General features: G+C 50.8%; 1 protein-coding gene across 1 annotated transcript; it reads left to right on the top strand.

Moving 5' to 3' along the window:
• Positions 1–10,631: 10,631 nt before the first annotated feature.
• On the top strand, positions 10,632–12,751 carry LOC137910044 (zinc finger protein 503-like). The gene is made up of 2 exons (XM_068754471.1): positions 10,632–10,991; positions 11,231–12,751. Exons 1-2 carry the CDS (start codon positions 10,743–10,745, stop codon positions 12,608–12,610), a joined length of 1,629 nt encoding a protein of 542 aa, XP_068610572.1. The 5' UTR covers positions 10,632–10,742; the 3' UTR covers positions 12,611–12,751.
• The last annotated feature ends 6,069 nt before the right edge of the window (positions 12,752–18,820 follow it).

The following is an 18,820-nucleotide window of genomic DNA, read 5'->3' as shown; positions in this document are numbered from 1 at the left end:
TTCCTATGCTCAAAGTAACAACCCAATCCCAGCCAACGAGAAACAGATGCGATAAACGTCTAGACGAGAAACCCCCAAGGCAGCGAATGTGAGGAGAACGATGAGTCTCTGATTTATAACGCGGTGAATTTAACTTCTTTATACCCATCTTCTCTGAATTAGGATCGACTGATATATCTGACCCTCGGAACGCTCGGGCAACATTCCTCCACCACGGGACAGGAGAGACAAAAGGTCCACTGAAGTCCAGACGCACCCGTCACCATGAGTAAATCTCCGTGGTGTGATAGGATCACTCGGGGAGCACAAGTGTTGCTGTTTTCTTCATTTCACACACTATCTCTCCACCCACCCCCCCACTGAAAGGAGATATTGTTGACTGGGAGATGGTTATCATAATTCATTAGAGTTCAACCAGAGTTCAGGACAAGCACTTCATGCGTTTCCTTAATAAGCTGCCACGGCACAGATACAGTCCCCGTTTGGACATGTGGGCCACGCATGAACTACGGTGGGAACATGGGTATAAAGACGTGAATGCATGAACCACGGTGGGAACATGGGTATAAAGACGTGAATGCATGAACCACGGTGGGAACATGGGTATAAAGACGTGAATGCATGAACTACGGTGGGAACATGGGTATAAGGACGTGAATACATGAACTACGGTGGGAACATGGGCATAAAGATGTGAATGCATGAACTACGGTGGGAACATGGGTATAAGGACGTGAATACATGAACTACGGAGGTGAGCATGCCACCGATGCCGGGGAAACAAGTTTGCACGAAGGAGGCGAAACCTTTCACCCATGAAAGCCTTGAGAAGTTTCCCTCTTGAGATGTAATCTTCGCCGGAGTTGTTTTACATCTCCATCTTTGTTTGAAGCGCAGCGTGACGGTGGCCCTTCAACCCCCATTTTCCAGAAGCTTAGACCTGGCTGTTTGATGAGGGCTTATCCCTCAGCTGACACGTTACCGCCGGACAGGCCTCTGACTGCGCCCAAAGAACAAGGATTAGCCCGCACACTGGTGCTAACTGTCAGAGGGATCAAAGCTACTCACTCCAGATTAAGATCAATTAAAAGAGGTGGCCCTACACAACTTCATAGCTGGAGCACACTCACCTGTTCAAAGGTGGAAACAGCAAGGGCTTGGCTATTTAGCTGGAAGCCATGTTTGTGTTGTGGCAAGCAGTCAGAGATGAACTCGGAACTAGGAGTGAGCCCCCGAACGCGAGCATGGCGGTTGGGATTGCCGCCTTTAATAGAGCAATTTGGAATAATTGGCACTTTGCTGGAAGGCCACCTTCCCATTATGACTCTTTGATTGACTTTTGCAGGGCTTTATATTCCACTGCATGGTCGCACGCACGTAACCTGAAGTTTAAACGGCCGCGCCCTCAAATCACAAGAATGATACTGCGTCACTTAACTTAGACACAAACAGTTTTGAGATACGTGCTCCAACAACGAAGGACAGGAAACCGTTCCTAGGAAAACTGCCAGCGGAGAGATTCCCCGTCGGCTTTTCCGTTTGTTGCTTTGAGCTACCTCGAGAATGACAAAAGTGAAAGAGGAGAAACTGAAAGCATAAATCAAAGCCTGACTGGTTTTGGCCTCCGCCTGTGGCGGCTGCAGCTCAGGGGGGGTTAAACGTCTCGGTTCTAGCAGCGCCGCGGACGCTTCAGACGGCGTGCGGCATCTGAAGCACAGCTGCTGGTCAGATAGGCCAGGGTCATCCCGGGGCCAACGGCGGCTCCGCTGATCAAGGCCTCTGCTCTCGACAGGGGGATGAATGATGACTCCAGAGTAAATGCCAGAACTATAAATTTCAGCCCGCTCTGACCCAAAGCTCCTCAAAGGTTTATTTACGTTTTCTCACAGCGTGCACCCTCGGACGTCCAAGCAGCGCCTGCTCTAAAACACACATTCATTTTGCCCAGGCTCGTCCGTTGTGAGCGTTACCGGGCCGACGACTGAAAGGACCTTTGGTTGACTTGTCTTTTCTCGCTGCTCGCCCTGAACCGTCCTTTCGACTTCATCCAGAAGCATCGGGGAACGCTCCTGAAATGCAGCCTTGTGCCACCATTTAACCGACGGGCTGGATTTTTACTTGCAATTTTGAAAAAGCAAGGCCAGATATGTGGAAAATAAATAAATAAAGTCAGCACCCCCCCCCCCACAGTTAACTTTCCAATGGGCTCTGCAGAGACCGGCGTTTGATGTGGATGCCGAGAGTCAACCGTGTTTGGACAGTCACGGGGTGGAGCTGCCAAGCCTTTAACTGCTCCAGAGAACACAACCCACCACAGAGCGCCACATAAGAGTCCCTCTGTCCCGGGGCTGGACACAAACCATCATCCCAGAGAATGAGAAGGAACGTCAGCGGGATTTATTCCTGCAGGGGGCCGGAGGCTAACGCCAAGCGGTGGAAACGCCTCCGAGAAGCGAGGTTTACGCTCGATGCTCACGTGCAAGAGATGAATATTGCATGCTCTACCCAACGTGTCAAGCTGCAGGTGAAGTGATATAACAAAAGCAGGATCTGTCAGCTAAACACTCATGTTACCTTCAGATCTGTCAAAGGAGGGAAATGTATATCCAGAGGAGGTGGAAGGACGTCACCGCTCCCGTTTTGTGGTGTGGGAGGCACGCGGTGCTGCACTTCAGAGAACAAACATGCTTAAGTTATTACCGCAGTAAGGTAATCTGTCAGGAGCAGGCCTGTTGGCACGCTGCGTACCGCTGCTGAGATCATAGCGTCGCATTCTGCTTGCAATTACTGCTGAAGGACCTTGGAAGCAGGCGGGCGGCCATTAATCCTGCTTCTGGCCCCGGACGCTTTGACATGTCAAAATTCCCACTGTCCTACGAGCCACAGCTCGGGGGGGGGGCAGTGGCCAAACCACACCAGTGGAGTGATTGATGCCATCATTAATGCAATTAGGTCGACTTAGTTTGCGCTGTAATGCATGTTAACGGAGAAACACCATGACAGAGTAGTTGCAGACTGACCATCACACCTGTGGGCGGGGCCAGGACCGCTCAGCGTACCCAACGGCCTCCCGGGCGACACACACACAACAGACTTCCCTTAAAACCTTGATTTAATCACACAAAAACACAAAGGCTGCGGTTTCATCTGAGAGAAGCCAAACACAGGCGCTGAAAGGAAAAGGGCTTCAAAGGAAGAGATTCATCATCGCGTGGCTCCTCCCACCCCCAAAGCGCTGTGATCAGGTCGCTGAGCGCTTTAACGTGCTACGACATTTCACCCCGACCTTAAGCGTCTTAAAGCCGGGTGCCGCGCTCAGTGTCAGAACTTGAACTAAAAAGCATTTTAAAATGCTCAGCTGATGAGGGCGGAGTTAAAGGGAGGCAGGAATGAACCTGGCGGAAACTCCGGCAACCTCACAAATCCATTTGACATCCCACGAGCTGTGGCAGCGAGCGTTTTGTCAGGCGTCTGTGTCCGATCTGAGCAAGCACCACGACTCCCGTGCAGATGGTCACGGGATGCGACCGCCTCGCATCGCCTGTTCCCGTCCGCCTGCCAGCAGAGAGCTCCTTGTGCCGGCGTTTTAGCCGAGGCGCCTCACATGACCGCCGCAGATGCTTTGAAAACAAAAACAAGGAAGAGAAGCCAAAGAAGCAGCTCTTACACAAAAGAACATCACACAAGAACTTCTGGCCCGTTTGTGACGGGCCACGAGTCACGGGTTAGTCCTCTTGATGTCGCTCCTTTGAAATCTGGACGTCCGACTGCCCTTCTTCACGGCTAAATCAGATTTATAACTCCTGTCAGAGGCCGGGATGACAGATAAATTCATCTTCCCTTCACGAGTTTACATCTCGGGCATCTGGACCCCTGATCTCGCCCTAACAAGCGCAGAGCTCTCCGAGAGCTGCCTTTCAATGTTCATGCGTTCATGCGGGAGACGAATGGCTCTGTCATCAGAATCTATTTATGCTACGGCTACATGGCAGCGCCACCAGATCCAGGACATTACAGCTCCTCCAGACGAGCACCAGCATCTGTTAGAGGAAGTCAGCAAATGACTCTCGTTCAGTTTAACGCGCGTCAGGATGGAAAAACGACCTCGGGTCAAAAACGCTGCAGACAGGAAATAAAACTCCTCCCATTTGGATGTGCCTGAGAATCCGCCTGAGAATCCGGCCTGAGAGCGGGTGATGATGAGAGGGCGTCCATCGTAGGGGACAACATGAACGCTACTGGGGCGCCATTATGGGTGGCTGTAATGTTCCTCAGTTCTTAAAATGACCTCTTATTCCTCATCAAACGGGGCCTTCGCCGAAACGACTCAGCTTTAAGCTGCACCCCCCCCCCCCCCCCCCTTTTATATTCATCGCCCCAAGAATCCTCTGTGGGGGTTTAAAACTTCAAACACCGCTTCATGAAAAAGTCAGGAGGTGTCAGACATGTGCCCCCCTCCCCCCTCCTCATCCCCGCTGGCTCGCCGACACCAAAGGCCAGAATTGATTTCATGTGAAGCAGAAGGCGCTCCAGTCCGGTCGGGGATCGCCCGCCTCGCCCGCCTCGCCCGCCGCCTGTGGCTCCGAACGCAAACAATTAAGGAAAGGATGGCGGATGCTCCGACGAGGCGTCCTTCGTCATCAGAGCACATTCTGGCTAATTACGAGTCCGACGCAGCGACTCCCGAGCGTGTTCTTGCACGATGGGATCTTTCCTTTGCCACATCTGATCGGAGTTACACCGTCCCGGTTACACGGATGATCCTCGTGTATGAGCTAATAAAGTGCGGTTTATGGAAGATTCAGGACAGATTATGTGAGGGAAGAGCGCCGTCCCGCCGCTTTAAAGTTGGTCCAGTTGTACATAAAAACCGTGCCGTGAAAGGTCATCCACGAGCCAGCGGAGATAAAAGTCTGAGGTCGCTGCCTTGTCTCCTGATCCATTTACGATCCCCTTTAAATTAAACATTCCTTCCTGTTTGTCTGCATGTTCTCATCCCGGCAGACAACGCTAACGCAGCCCAGACAACGCCGTCGTTTTTGTTGTCTGAAGTTCCCATCATCCAACTCTCGCAAGAACTTAAATATTGATTTGATTAGAATTCAATAAGGCTCTTTCCGTCACCGCAGCAGAAGCAACGGGAGTCATGGATACCGCTCAGTAGAATAGATTCATGGCACTCATCAAAAACAACGGATAGAGATTTTTTCGAGTAATACTGAACACACCACCCAATTCGTAAAGGCTCAGCAGAACGAAAGCTGGAATTAAAATCCTAATTACGAGGTAATATTTAACGATGCACCGTTGTGATAAAGCACCAGTAAAATACGCTTTAATCCAGCGGTGAGGCACGTTAATGGCTTCGACGTGCTTTTGCTGTTCCTTCTGGAAACGCATGCGAGTCAACTCGGTGAAGGACTCGTGTGCAAAGACCCCAACGGCGTGGAAAACACGGCGTCGCCGCGCAAGGCAAGTTCCTCGTGGTTACCGGTGGGCGCTTCGACCGCTGGCTTCACGTCAGCCTGGCGTTCTAACGGCCGTAACTCAGGAGGACTACAGAAAGCCATTAGTCCGGGGATACACAATAAAAAGCGCTAATGGCCTCGTAAAGCCTGCAACACCACAGCAGACATTCTGATTCTGCCTATTATGGGCCGCACCGCCCGGATGAAGGGAAGGAAGGCAGCCATTCTTCTCCGCTGAAGCGCTGCCTGGGGCCTCGTGCTCGTGATCGATGCGCAGAACGATTTATTTACGCCGCGCCGCGACCGTGAATATTAGGAAGCTTGTCGTTACAGGCCGTTGCCATTGAGTGATGCGACGTCGCCCTGATTTACTGCGAGCTGGCTTTAAAAGCCAGATGTGCTCAGAGCAACGGTTTACAACGGTTGCTATGGTGAACACAACCTGGTGGTGACATCATAGACGCATATATATAACCCTGTCTTCAACCACAGCTCCGGCGCCATCCGACAGATTTCAGCCCCCAGAGGTCACGGCTGGAGTTTGATTTCTAGTCTTCATGGCAGACATGATTTTTCCAGGCTGGTCCAGTTCTGCAAGCCTAAACCGGTTTAACCCAAACCAACCGAACTGGCACTCGTCAGGTGTAGGCGGGCAGAGCTAGCCGCGTGCTGCTAGCAGATTAGCACAGGGGGAAGACACTCCCGTTTAAATCTCCTCAAGCTCCTCCTCTGGAAAGACGAGCGAGCCGAGCGACATTCCAACAGGCTGCTCGTAACTTACAGCCAGATTGAACCGGCCCGGAGACGATGACGAGCTCCTCGCCGCCTGATGTCACTTCCCATTTCCAGGCCGACTGCTCTCTGCCAATAATAGCTCATCAAAACAACACGAGCCTTCTTGGCACCAAAATAAAGGCAGCGGTCCACGTCCGTGCCACTCACGTGTCAATTAGGAGTCCCCTTCACTCAGACGCGCGGGACTTAAAAGAAACAGTCGGGATGTGATGAATCCGAGGCGACAGAGGAAGGAGGCGGCGCCGCGCCGCGCCGGAGATACGGATAGAAACCGACACCGCTGGCAGGTCTTATGAAGTTTGATTTCATTTGTCAGGCATCGTATACTTTGTCTTTTAGCTCCCGTGCACCTTCACTCTTCAGTCGCCGTGGCAATAGCTCATTCTGATAGCCAATGATTTATTGATAATGCAAAGCCACAAACAGAGGCTGCTGCTACAGGCTGCACATCCTGCTGTGTCCACGCTGGATGGTAAAAGCACCCGTGATTGCATATAAAAAACGTTTCTGGACGTTCTGATCTCACAGTTCCTGCCGGTGAACTAAAACCAAACACGCGAGACGCGGGAATAACCAAATAACCGTCACCCGCGCCATTTGATCACCAAGTACACAAACGGAGCGGTAAGCGTCCAAGCCTGTCTCTGCAAATGCCTCGCATGCTCGTCTCCAGCAGGCCACATGACGCTAATTCCTGACTGAGGCGCTCCTCCCGTGGAGCCCTAATCCTGCCTGTGAAATGTGACATCATCATTCTTTAGGCCTACTTTAGAGGGAATAATCTGCCCATCACAGACGTTCATCCCGAGCGGCACAGTGCTTCCAGTGTCATAACACGCTACCTGTACGATTTCACCCCGGCTTAGGCTCCATAAATTAAATCTCGAGTGTGGAGGAACGGGCTAACGGTTCGGTGTCGTTCGAGCTCATTGATCAGGAAACTTATTGATTATTTATGGAGCAAACCGACGCAGTATGAGAAACAAATGGCTTCAAGTTGTTTTTATCCTTTTAAAGTGAATCTTCCGCGGCTTAGAAGCGATTTTAAGATATGGACGCTCTCCTGGAAGTCATGGTGGATATTTTTCAACAGTTTCTGACCAAATATTCATTTATTGAACACTTTTGTTTGCAGATTATATGAAGTTCTATCAGTACTAGTGCTTAACGCAGTCAGAGGTCATAGTCTGATATCATCAAAGGGGAACATCATCGCTCTGCCTTTTCTCCTAAATCTCCTAAATCTCCTGGAAGTTTCCACAAAGTTCTGCAGCAGTAATGTGGCAGCTGTCGGGTTGCGTTGAGCCGTCGGTTCCGGCGCTAACCGGGAGGTGAGGTGAAGTTAACTCCTCTCTACAGCATGACTACAACCCGCCAGGATTCTCCCCTACCTGACGCCAAGTGGACGACAGTATATAATCTCCACGGGCTTTGCTTCCTACTCCTGACCAGCTTTAACTAATTGAGGAGACAACGTGAAAAAGAGCCTTCACCGGCGCGATCTCCCGCTCTCTCTGCGCCGCTCACGTCGCCCGACTTCCTGCGAGACAGCACGAGTTCTACTTGTCAGCTGCCGAGTTGAGCTCCTGCAAATGAAGTCAACGCGTGACACGGCTGGTAGGACGGAGGGGGGGGGAGTTCTGAAATGTTCTGTCTGAAACACATAATATCTGTAATGCTTCCTGACACCTCCTCCTATAACCTCTCATTCTGCGGGGGCCCTTTCCCTCCCGGTGCAGAAGAAAAGCCGTCTATTTTCCTGTCATATTCGCTTGAAAGGCAGCTCGACTCGGAGTCTAATTTCCTGCACTTTAAAGACAGTCCGCATGCAAGGTGCATTACTATGCAATCAGGGTGATGGGAGCCATTTCACGGCGTCAGTCACTGATGGAAGGATCAGCGACTTGGAGTCTGCTGCAGCCTGTCAGAGGCTGCCGTGAGGAGCTGGAGAGCGTAATCTGAGTCTTATTCACTCAACACCACTTAGCTGTCAGCGCAGCTCTCTGTTTTAGCCCGGACGGCGGCTCATAATGGGACGGGGATATAATACAGCGGCTTAAATGAGGCGGTCAAACTGCAGCGGCCTTCGGAAGCACAGGCCGGAGAGAGAGCGGCCGAGCGGGCGCGTCTCCCGCCATCACGCCGCTCTGGCGTCGCACGCATCGGTTAGTTAAAGCGGTTCACTTCCCGCTCTGCGGCTGTACTTAACCATCATTAGTGTGACAGGCCTCAGCGCAAAGCAAATCAATTAAACAGGAGCAATCGCTACAGCCGGGATAACAGCCTCTTAAGAATGTTTGCGTGTGACAAGGAGGTCCTGGCATCCCGGCCGCCGCGCCGGGACCTGACAGGTCAAGAAAAGCGGCGTGAAACAAAAGCACCTTCCAACCATCATCTCCCCTTTTTACCCGTCACATCCACCGACGCGGCGCACCCTGCTGCCACCAGGTGAATTTTCGTGTCATGTCGGGGGAATTTCTTTTTCAATTTGCTTGACATTATAATGCCACAGTTAAAGCGTTTCCTTTTTTTTGAAGCTATATGTCAGCGGCTCGTGCTCCTCGGGTCGGGTCGTATCTGGAATAGTTTCATCCCTAAGCAGAGGACGATAATGAGACTTACCGTCAGGCAGCGTTGGTCGTTTTTCCGATGCGCGTCCGGGAAACTCCGAGGTGTCTGGAAAATAAAAGATTTCACACTTTTATCTTTGCATTCTGAGAACAAACGGAATCGTTTTCTATTCGGCTCAAATCACGAACACTGAAGGTCTCCGAACAATCCGAGGCTGAATTCAAATGTTTCATTCTGCTCTTTGAGAGGCATGAAAACATTCAGAGAAAGCAGAAATAGAACTCTGTCCTCTCAGGACATAAAAACAGTCAAATTGTCTGAGTGTCTTGTGAATTACAAGGACATGGAAGCGTTAATGGAGTAACTGAGTCAAAGAAAACGAAATTAAATGAACATTTAACACATTTCTTTTAAAGTCATTGCTGAAAGTGTGTTAACTTCCATAGCTCTGAGCAACTTTTAAAGAAACAACAAGAATATCGACAACTGAACTTCCACTGTAAAGCCCAGTTTATTTTCTCCAGGCCTCGCTCGTGTTTCCTGGCGACTCATAAACGTGTCCTTGTGTGAAATAATAGCAGGAGATATCAAGCTTTCTGTTTAAAGGTAATGAATTACCGGCGACGGGGAGATGTGCAGCCGTTTAAGGCAAAAGGCAGAGAGTTTGGCGTCTGCAGCGGCGCGTCGTCCATCACGTCCCCAATAAAGGAGTTTTTGCCTGATTTATGTTCGCCCTTCTCTGCCCTAATAACTCACCGCGCCGCGTCACGGCCCGACAGCCGGTGCAGAGAACAGCCTCCCGGTATCAATCAAAAAACACTTGCATATGTTTAACTTTCGCCTGATCAGCAAGACGTTTATAGGCTATTGAGTAATAAGATAAGTGGCTCTATTTCGATTGGAATAGTGATTAATGGCAGCAGCAAGGACGGTTTTCTGGCTCGACCGAAACGCAGAGAAATACTTTGAAGCTCCGAAACAAAAACAAAAAAATAAAGACGACACCTTAATAAATAGAAGCCCGCAGCGGCCGATCAAATTACAGCTCTACAAGGCCAACATGACGGAGGAGGAGTGTGGGGGGGGGCGCTTCTCCTCTGCACCGCTCATCGATTCACGTTACCATAGTGTGATCTGACTGAGAAGAGGCAAAAAAAAAGAGAAGACTCCTGCTCGACAGCTGACAGATAGCTGAAGGACATGGAGGACGGGGAGCTGACGGATGGACATGACGGATGGACGTGGAGGACGGGGATCTGGGAGGACAGGGAGCTGGGAGGACAGCCGAGACAGAAAATGTGACGCATGCAGAGAGATTGGGAAAAGAGAAGCCTGAAGGCTTTGGAGTTTCTGTATTCATGAATGTTGTTCTGGTCCAAAATGACTCCAGGTTACACAAAGGGGCGTGGACGCCTCAATCTGGGGAGGCGTGATTGGACAAATAACCTGCGCTCGTCTGGACTACATGATAATAATTGGAATACACCGTTTTAGTGCGTTAGTCGCCCTAAAAGCCGCACAGGACGCAGGGACGGCGCATGCGTCCTGTGCCATATACGCAAAGACGCATATAAAAGTCAAAGCGAAAGCGTTCCGGGCTGACACACGCACACACACGCGCACACACGTGAGGAGGACGCGTCACGTTCGCCTTCAGATCACCGCGGGATCTCATTGCGAAAGGGACTAACTCCGGCGCAGCTCCAGAGGAGGCGGAGTGATCTCTCCTGCACGCACTAACCGATGCGCGCTCGGACCTGCGGCCACACTGTCGGAGCGGCGCCGGGGATGAGACGCACGGACTCTGCTCCCACTCTGCGCGCGTCTTCTCGGGATCTGTTCCTCTGAGCGTGGACTCTCTCTACCCCGCACGATGTCTTTCCGAACCATCTCCCCGAGAACTGGGTCATGAGCGCATCGCCCACGGTGTCCGTTCTAAGAAATAGCGCCAATCCAGCGTGGGAGAAGGGCGCAGCGAAGACCGAGCAGCCCCCCGTCCGAAGCCCCGTCCGAAGCCCCGTCCCTCCCGCAGACGCTTCTCGCCAAGCCGGGCGTCTCCCCATCAAGGTTCTGAAAATGCTCACGGCTCGGGCAGGACACCTTTTACACCCGGAGTACCTCCAGCCGTTACCGTCCACCCCGGTCAGCCCCATCGAGGTGAGTGCGTCCCGGCGCGTCCCCGGACACCGAGGGGTCCCCTCGAAACGATCTAAAGGGCTGCACGTTTTAACCGGGACCGAACTTGCAGTGGTTTGATCTCACACCGGCCCCATTTCGAGCTCCATCTCTGACATAAGTTTATGCGCAATGCGTAAACTGCGCGGAGATGAAACGCGCCGCGTAGTTCGGTCTTTTTGGGGGGGAATTTCATTAACTGTTGTTTTGTTGATTCACAGCTGGATGCAAAGAAAAGTCCTCTGGCTCTCTTGGCCCAGACCTGCTCCCAGATCGGCAAACCGGACCCGCCGTCTTCCTCCAAACTGTCCTCTGTGACCTCCGCCGGATCTAACGACAAGGAGACCAAATCCGGTCCCCTAAAAATGAGCGACATCGGAGCCGAGGACAAGTCCAGCTTCAAGCCGTACTCCAAAGCATCGGAGAAGAAGGACTCGAGTGGAGATAAAAACTGTTTCCGAGTGCCTAGCGCCACCTGCCAGCCGTTCAGCCCCAGGACAGGCAGCCCCAGCTCCTGCACCTCCGTGTCCCCGCTGCCGGCCGAAGGCAAGGCGGGGGACAAGGAGGACAAGAAGGAGCCCGACGGCAATAAAAGCGGCGCGTCGGAGAATAACGTCAGCCATAGGATAAGCGGACTAACGTCAGATGGAGGCCAGGAGAACAGCTCCGGATCAAAGACCGCCACATCGGACTCGCCGTCCGTCACCTCCTCGCCGTCCTCCGTCCTCGGAGCTGGACTGGTGGCTCCAGTTTCCCCATATAAACCCGGCCACACGGTTTTCCCCTTGCCGCCCGCTGGCATTTCCTATCCTGGGGCTTACGCAGGTTACCCGCAGCAGTTCCTCCCTCCCGGATTGACCCTTGACCCCACCAAATCCAGCAGCCAGCTGCTCAGCGCGCAGTTCGCCGCCGCCGGCTCCCTGGGGTGCGGTAAAGCAGGGACGAGTCCCATCGCCGGGGCGTCCCCGCCGTCCCTCATGTCCGCCAGCCTGTGCCGGGACCCCTACTGCCTGAGCTACCACTGCGCCAGCCATCTGTCCGCGTCCGGCGCGAACTGCGCGCACGACTCCGCGCTCAAATCCGGATACCCACTCATGTACCCGACGCACCCGCTGCACGGCGTGCACGCCTCGACCCCGACCTTCAGCGGACACCCCCTGTACCCGTACGGGTTCCTGCTGCCCAACGACCCCCTCCCACACGTGTGTAACTGGGTGTCTGCTAACGGACCGTGCGATAAGCGCTTCTCCTGCTCGGAGGAGCTCCTCAGCCACTTGCGGACTCACACGGCCTTTGCCGGCACGGAGAAGCTGATGTCCGGGTATCCGGGCTCCTCCTCTCTCGCCAACGCCGCCGCCGCCGCCATGGCTTGTCACATGCACATCCCCCCCAACGGAGGCCCCGGCGGCCCCGGCACGCTGGCCCTCCGGGGCCCGCATCACCCTCTGGGACTGAGCAGCCGGTACCACCCTTATTCAAAGAGCCCCCTGCCCACACCGGGCGTCCCGGTGCCCGTGTCCGCAGCCACGGGGGCGTATTACTCGCCCTACGCTTTGTACGGACAGAGACTGACGACAGCCACGGCCTTAGGATACCAGTAAAGAATGACACATTTATAACGGAGATTTAGGCCCGATGAGTTTTATATTGTACCTCATGCAGGGGCCGGATCCGTGTCGGGATCAGTGTATTTATTTGCGATAGCTTCAAGCGTGACTGAAATAAAAAAAAAAATAATATAACTTTGAAAAGCCTCGATGTGCATTATTTTACAGAGCGGATCTATTTTCGTGCCGGTTTGAACGGGACCGCCGAGCGGATTTTATCCCCAATGAAATGTTTTGGCTCCGGCGGATGAGCGGACCGCTGCTCAGAGATTTGAACGACTGATCAATTGATTTTGTGGGGGAGCGACAGGATTCGTGACGTGGCTGGTGTTTTTGGGGGGTTTTTCAGTGTAATTTTTATAGATTCATCGTCAGCTTAGAGCAGACATGGAATTCCTTCCTTTTTATTCAGCTTTTTTTTTTATTGTCAATTTTCCCTGCGGAGATTGTTAAAGATTTTTAATGAAATTATTGCTGCTTTATTTAATTTATCCGCATTTTGGTTTTGCAGCTTCAGATTTTTTTTTTTATCATCTTTGACAAACCAATGAGTTTCTTAGAACAGAATTAACTGCTGGGTTTTTGCGTCCGGAGGCTGCAGCTCCAGTACGGCGAGGCGGTTTAAATACATTCACTCTTCATCTCATCACGACACACTGCATCTTCTCAATCCCAGCTCATGGATTACTGCTTGATTAAGGAAGACAAACGAGCTAGTGATATCAGAGGGGAGCCCACTGAACAGAGATTTACGGTGACACCAGATGTGGGACGTTTCCACGGCTTACGCCATCGCAGTAATGAGGCCGCAGAGCGAGGCCTAACTATTTAATCAGCTGTGGTGTTGTTACATCATCAACGGTCAGACGCCACACTCATCAGATCCAGCCATCGTTCATGCAGATGAGGCCTCAACACCGACCGCTGACGGATGCTGACGGATGCCGATGAGGCCTCCAACCCACCATTCAGCATCACAACCAGTCAGCCGTGACGCCGGGTCGGATCACACGTCATCCATCTTTCTTCATTCAAAAACGTTAATCCGATGCAAATAAACGGAGTTCAGCGATTCATTTTCTCACGTATGAAACCGGATTATTTTGAGTTCAGGTTGCATGTGGTTTAATTTTCTTGAAAATTAACACTGAATTAACAAATGCTTGGCTTATTTATCATTTGTTTAAATTTTTTATTCATCTACTGAAGGTTTTTATTATATTTCTATGTTTGGTACAGAAACTCAAAAGAACACAAAGGACATGAAAACTTACAGCGAGGCAGACCAACTATTTTTATTTTTAAGAATAATTAGTCAGAAAATATAAACAACTGTAAATCATTCAATATCTATTTAAAATGTAATTTTAACAATAATAACCAAGCAGTTAAAACAATGTGAAATCTTAATGAGATGCAAACAAACATTAAATCTGTCTTCGACTACAGTCAACTTGAAGAACAAGAATCATCCTTAATGTGTTAACCGCTTTATAAAAACAGTAAATGTGCTGCTGTATAATATATGACGATATATAATACAATATAAAATGACTCATCAGCAACAATACTGTAAGATAGCAGGGATACAACTTTAACAAAAACAAATTCTGATCACATGACACAAAATATAAAAAAATAAAACAATCACTTTAGGACTTTTTACAGTGGGTCTAAGACCCAGCCAATGGGAGTCCGTTCTGATGAAGGAGAATTAAAAACTGAAGACGCTCCTTCAGTCTGGAAGAACAAGCAGCAGGAAACTTTCATCCGGATTCGTTCTGATTTGATCACTACCGTTTTATTTTATCCTGTTTAACCCGTTTGTCTTCTAAAGCAGGGGGGGGGGGTTCCGAACCTTCGTCTCATGTGTTCCAAGTGAAGGGCAGACAGATGAAAGTCACCGTTAGCGCTCTGTTTATAGCATTAGCATCTCTGCGACCATCGTAAAGGCCGCGTCGATCTTTGAAGTCACAACAGAGGGGCTCTTGTCGTGTTTCACCGGGACGCGAGAAGCCCTGCGACCACAGGTTGGATGTTCAGCACGGAGACACGCGGCCTTTCACCTCAGGGCCCGTAGAGGTTAAAGAATGGTTGCTGTTGCACAGCTGCACGCCACGTGTCACTGTGGTCTGTCCTGGCTTGAAGGAAGGAAGCCGTCGGCGTTAAATGAGCGCATCAAATACTTCCATCGTCCAGCGCTGCTTCTCCCGTTCACACACGTTGTGGCCATATAATGAATTCAACACCGGCCTGTCCGCCGGTAATGACCCATGCAGGGGATTTCCTCATTGTTGCATAAAGCTTCGCTGATTTGAATAAATCTTCTTCACTGCTTATGTACTCTGGTGAGGCAGGCGGATCTCTGTTTAGGAAAACCCGGTGACCTTTTGCCTGTTCAGTCAGCCGAGGAGCGTGTCTTCCATCATCCGGAGAAACACGGCGCGTTTATGTTTGCAGGAGAGCGGCTCATGCTTCTCCAAACAAGCCCCGTGTTTATCGACGCTCCATCATTTCCTCCCTTTGACAAGCAAAGTAAACAGTAGGACTGTAGAGTCGGAGCTGGGATTCCGCCGAGTCGTTGACCTTTGGAGCGACTCCTGTCGACTCCGGCGAGGCTTCCCAACGTGTAGGAAGTAAGCTTGATCTGAGTTCTACGACGGGAAACTGAGAAAAGGGGGAGTCTGTCAGCGCAGAAAGCTCAGAGCAGCCCTCGTCTTCCCTGTAATTTACACGTCACTGACCGGGGCCTTTTTGAAGCCCGTCGCAGGCAGCAAACGTTGTGTCTGCAGACGTCTTGGGGCTGCGTGATTAATGACTTCTGGCCTCATTGTGTGGAGGCGGCTAATTAACTGCAGGCTGACTGGAGCGCCGCGCTATGAAAACCCTCCTCCGATAACCTCTCCTCGTCGTGGCATGTGGAAGCTCTTACTGGTCTCACGTTGAGTAAGACGGATGGCCCCGGAGAACAGTAAACAGCCTTTAATTATGTGTTTAGACGTACGACACGCAGCTATTGTGCTGCCGCGCCGTTCGTGCTCTCAGGTCGGGAAACGCAGCCAAAGTCGTTTTAAAATTACGGCTGTAATATTCATGGGGTGGGGGGGGGGGGGCTCTGGATCGTCAGGCTGGCGAACACGTGTTCGTCGCCTCTGAGTTTCTGCAGCTCCTTCAGACTGAAAGTCAGAGACGAAGACGTCGTCAGCAGCCCAGTCTGAAATCCATTGATCAGGCAGCCAATGAGACGACAGGCTGATACAATCAGAAACTGAAAATAACTTTTCACTGCAGGAACCTGGACTCAGTATGTGTGACCTTCTGAACGTGCAGAATAAGACAGAAGATCAATTAATATTAGTATTGATATTAATAGTATTAATATTATGAACTTCATTGATAATAACAATGACGGGTATCAACGTTATAATTATTACATTTACAGAATCACAGAGAATATACCTCTTTTTTAGATGATCTAAATAAAGCCTTTAGTCCGATGCTATTATTAAAAAAGAGAACCTGTTTTCTTTAAGGTCAGCCCCTCCTCCTTCCTCTCATTATGGTGTTTGTTAACTCCCTGTATTGCCACGTTTGCATTCATGTCGACAGGCCAACTTAATCAGGTTACCATCGAACCTGTGAGCGGCGCCCGGCGCGACAGTTTTAGTGCCAGAATTATTGCTTTGACCTACGAGAGGAAATCTGCTCGGGAAACAAGTCGGCGTAAGAAACATTCAGCGCAGCGTTGACGATGACAGAGAGTCGCTGCTGCTTCAGGAACATTTGGAATGAAAAACGTCGCACGGCCCCAACGCGGTGCAAAACGCACGACGCCAGCCGGCAGAGCATTACAGGTGATGGACATTTCACTTACCTAAGACAAACATGGCAGCCTGCCATTCATTAATGTACAGGAGGGCCATCTGGTTAAGTCTAGAGTCATCTACAGCTCGTGATTAGGGCTGAGGAGCAGAGCTTCCCTTTAATCTTTTTTTTTATTTTTATAAAAAGGAACATTTTTTTTCCATCTGCACCAGGTGTCACACCGTTTTACTTCAAGACAAATGGACTGTTTTTTGTACGATCCAGAATTAGATCAGCAGAGAAGAATCAATCTCGCGTAAGGCCTGGGAAAAGAATACCCTCTTCCTGTCTTCAGCATCTCACCTCACCTCCACTGCACGACATCTGCATTCCTACATGATGCTCATCATCATCACCAGCCCCCGCCCCCCCCACCCATCCCATCCCCTCCATTACAGGAGCAGCGATGCTTTCGATGCACAACAAAAGGGAAATGGCTGCATGTTTTTTTACAGAGACCTGTCTGTCAGCTGGCTCTCAAGTCATAACAAATCACCGGCACTCAGCTGAGCCTGAACATTCAGGGCGTCAGGAGGAAGACGGATGACCTGCAGGCCTTTGAAGCGCTGGCGCTGACAGAGAAACACACACACACACAACAGAGCAACCAATAATGAGAACATTAAACATTCCAGCCACCTGACAGTCTGACAAAAGCAGCCTGGCCCCGCATCAATCATCCGCTGAGACGTCACCTTGACAATTAGTCCCCTCTGATACTCCCCGTAACCCCCGAGTCTCCACTTGAGCAGAAACAGATTAATTCCGTGCTTCTGATCAGGGCGATGGATCGCTTCAGAGCGGAGGAACGTAACGGCTCTCCCAGGATGGATGAAAATAGAACGATAGAACAACGCAGGAGAAGTAGAGAAGTATCCAACACATGTTTATGGATCTGCCTGCTCCAATATGTTTTAATGACGCCCCAGGGGCAATTAGCAGCTATATAAATACTCGCTTACGTTCCAACGTTACCGAAGGCACAGATCAGCGGTTCTCTGCTGTTAGCCTAACGAGGTTACGTAGCTTACATCTGTGTCTGTAAACATGAGCTGAAAGTCAAAGCGCTATAAATCTTAGCTAACGCTCTAAAAACACGACTTCAGTTCGAGGGTCCTCCTCGTTAGCCGAGCGGACGATTCCTCAGACTGCTCACGATCCGAACGCCGTCGACCCTCCAAGGCCCGCCAGGGGTCAACCTCGTCGTCGCCCTATGAAGTAATGAGCCACGTGAAATGACCTTTACCCTTTGCATTCACACCTGCACAGGAAAGCAGATGGATGGAGAGCAGCGCACCAAAATTACAGTAACGCCGCAGAAAGCCAGGGCCAGTCAATTTCTGCAAAAACTGCCTGAGACGGGGCAGCAGGCCCGAGGATGATGAATGGCGTCGCTAGCCCTGCGGGACTGCAGACCCAAATGAGGATGGGGCTAATTGGCGTGCGAAATGCTTCGGCATGAATGGAAAGAAAATGCAGGAGAGCTGCAGCACAAAAAAAAAGGCCGACTGCTCTGAACTCCTCGTCGGCTTTTGCTTACAAGAGTTCACTTCTCTGTCCATAAATCACAGACCGCTTACAGCTGAAACTGCCCTGAGTCATCAACATGCAATAGGCCGAGTGACAGATTCCATCCCGACTGCATTAGCCCCCCCCCCCCCCCCCAGTTCAAACGAGGCTCCATCTTGAGCCTCGCAGGAAATGAAAACCAGATGGCTGAGGGTAGCCGTATATAACGTAATGCTGAGAGAGAGACACAGAGAGGAGACACCGGAGTGGAACGTGTGTACGTTACTCAAGGAGAAGACGGGGGGGGGGGGGGGGGGGTCTGTGGAATCCTTCAGACGGGGCTTTATCGCTCACTTTCAGCCGACAGGAAACCTGAAATGTGCTTTCAGTCGGACACTCCCACAGGTGAGCGTCCAACTGGCTGCAGCACTCATTCGCCCCCCCCCCCTTTACGCTCCGGTAATGTATATGATAAGGGAAACACATATTCTAATTGCTTCACAGGATGTAAACCACAATGACTTCACTTGTCACATGGTTCCCCCCCCCCCCCCCCCAGAGTTGAGCATCCACCCAGTGTTTTGGGTATCTAGGGGGTAAGTGAGGAGGCTTCTTTGTCTGAATTGGCCCTTTAATGTTGCACAAATGTTTCTCTGATAATAAAACATTTACGGATCACAAATTAAACGCTCAGGGAAAATCATCAGCACATTTCACATAATGGCCCGTAATTACCACGTGTTCTGTAATCAGTTCGGTTCCAGCTGGTAGATGTTTGCTCGTGACCGTAACTATCAGCATGATGAAGTATTCCTTTTGTAATGTATAATT

The sequence above is a fragment of the Brachionichthys hirsutus genome, chromosome 21, assembly GCF_040956055.1.
Source record: "Brachionichthys hirsutus isolate HB-005 chromosome 21, CSIRO-AGI_Bhir_v1, whole genome shotgun sequence".
Taxonomy (NCBI): domain Eukaryota; kingdom Metazoa; phylum Chordata; class Actinopteri; order Lophiiformes; family Brachionichthyidae; genus Brachionichthys; species Brachionichthys hirsutus.
This window is presented reverse-complemented; position numbering and strand designations above follow the sequence as displayed.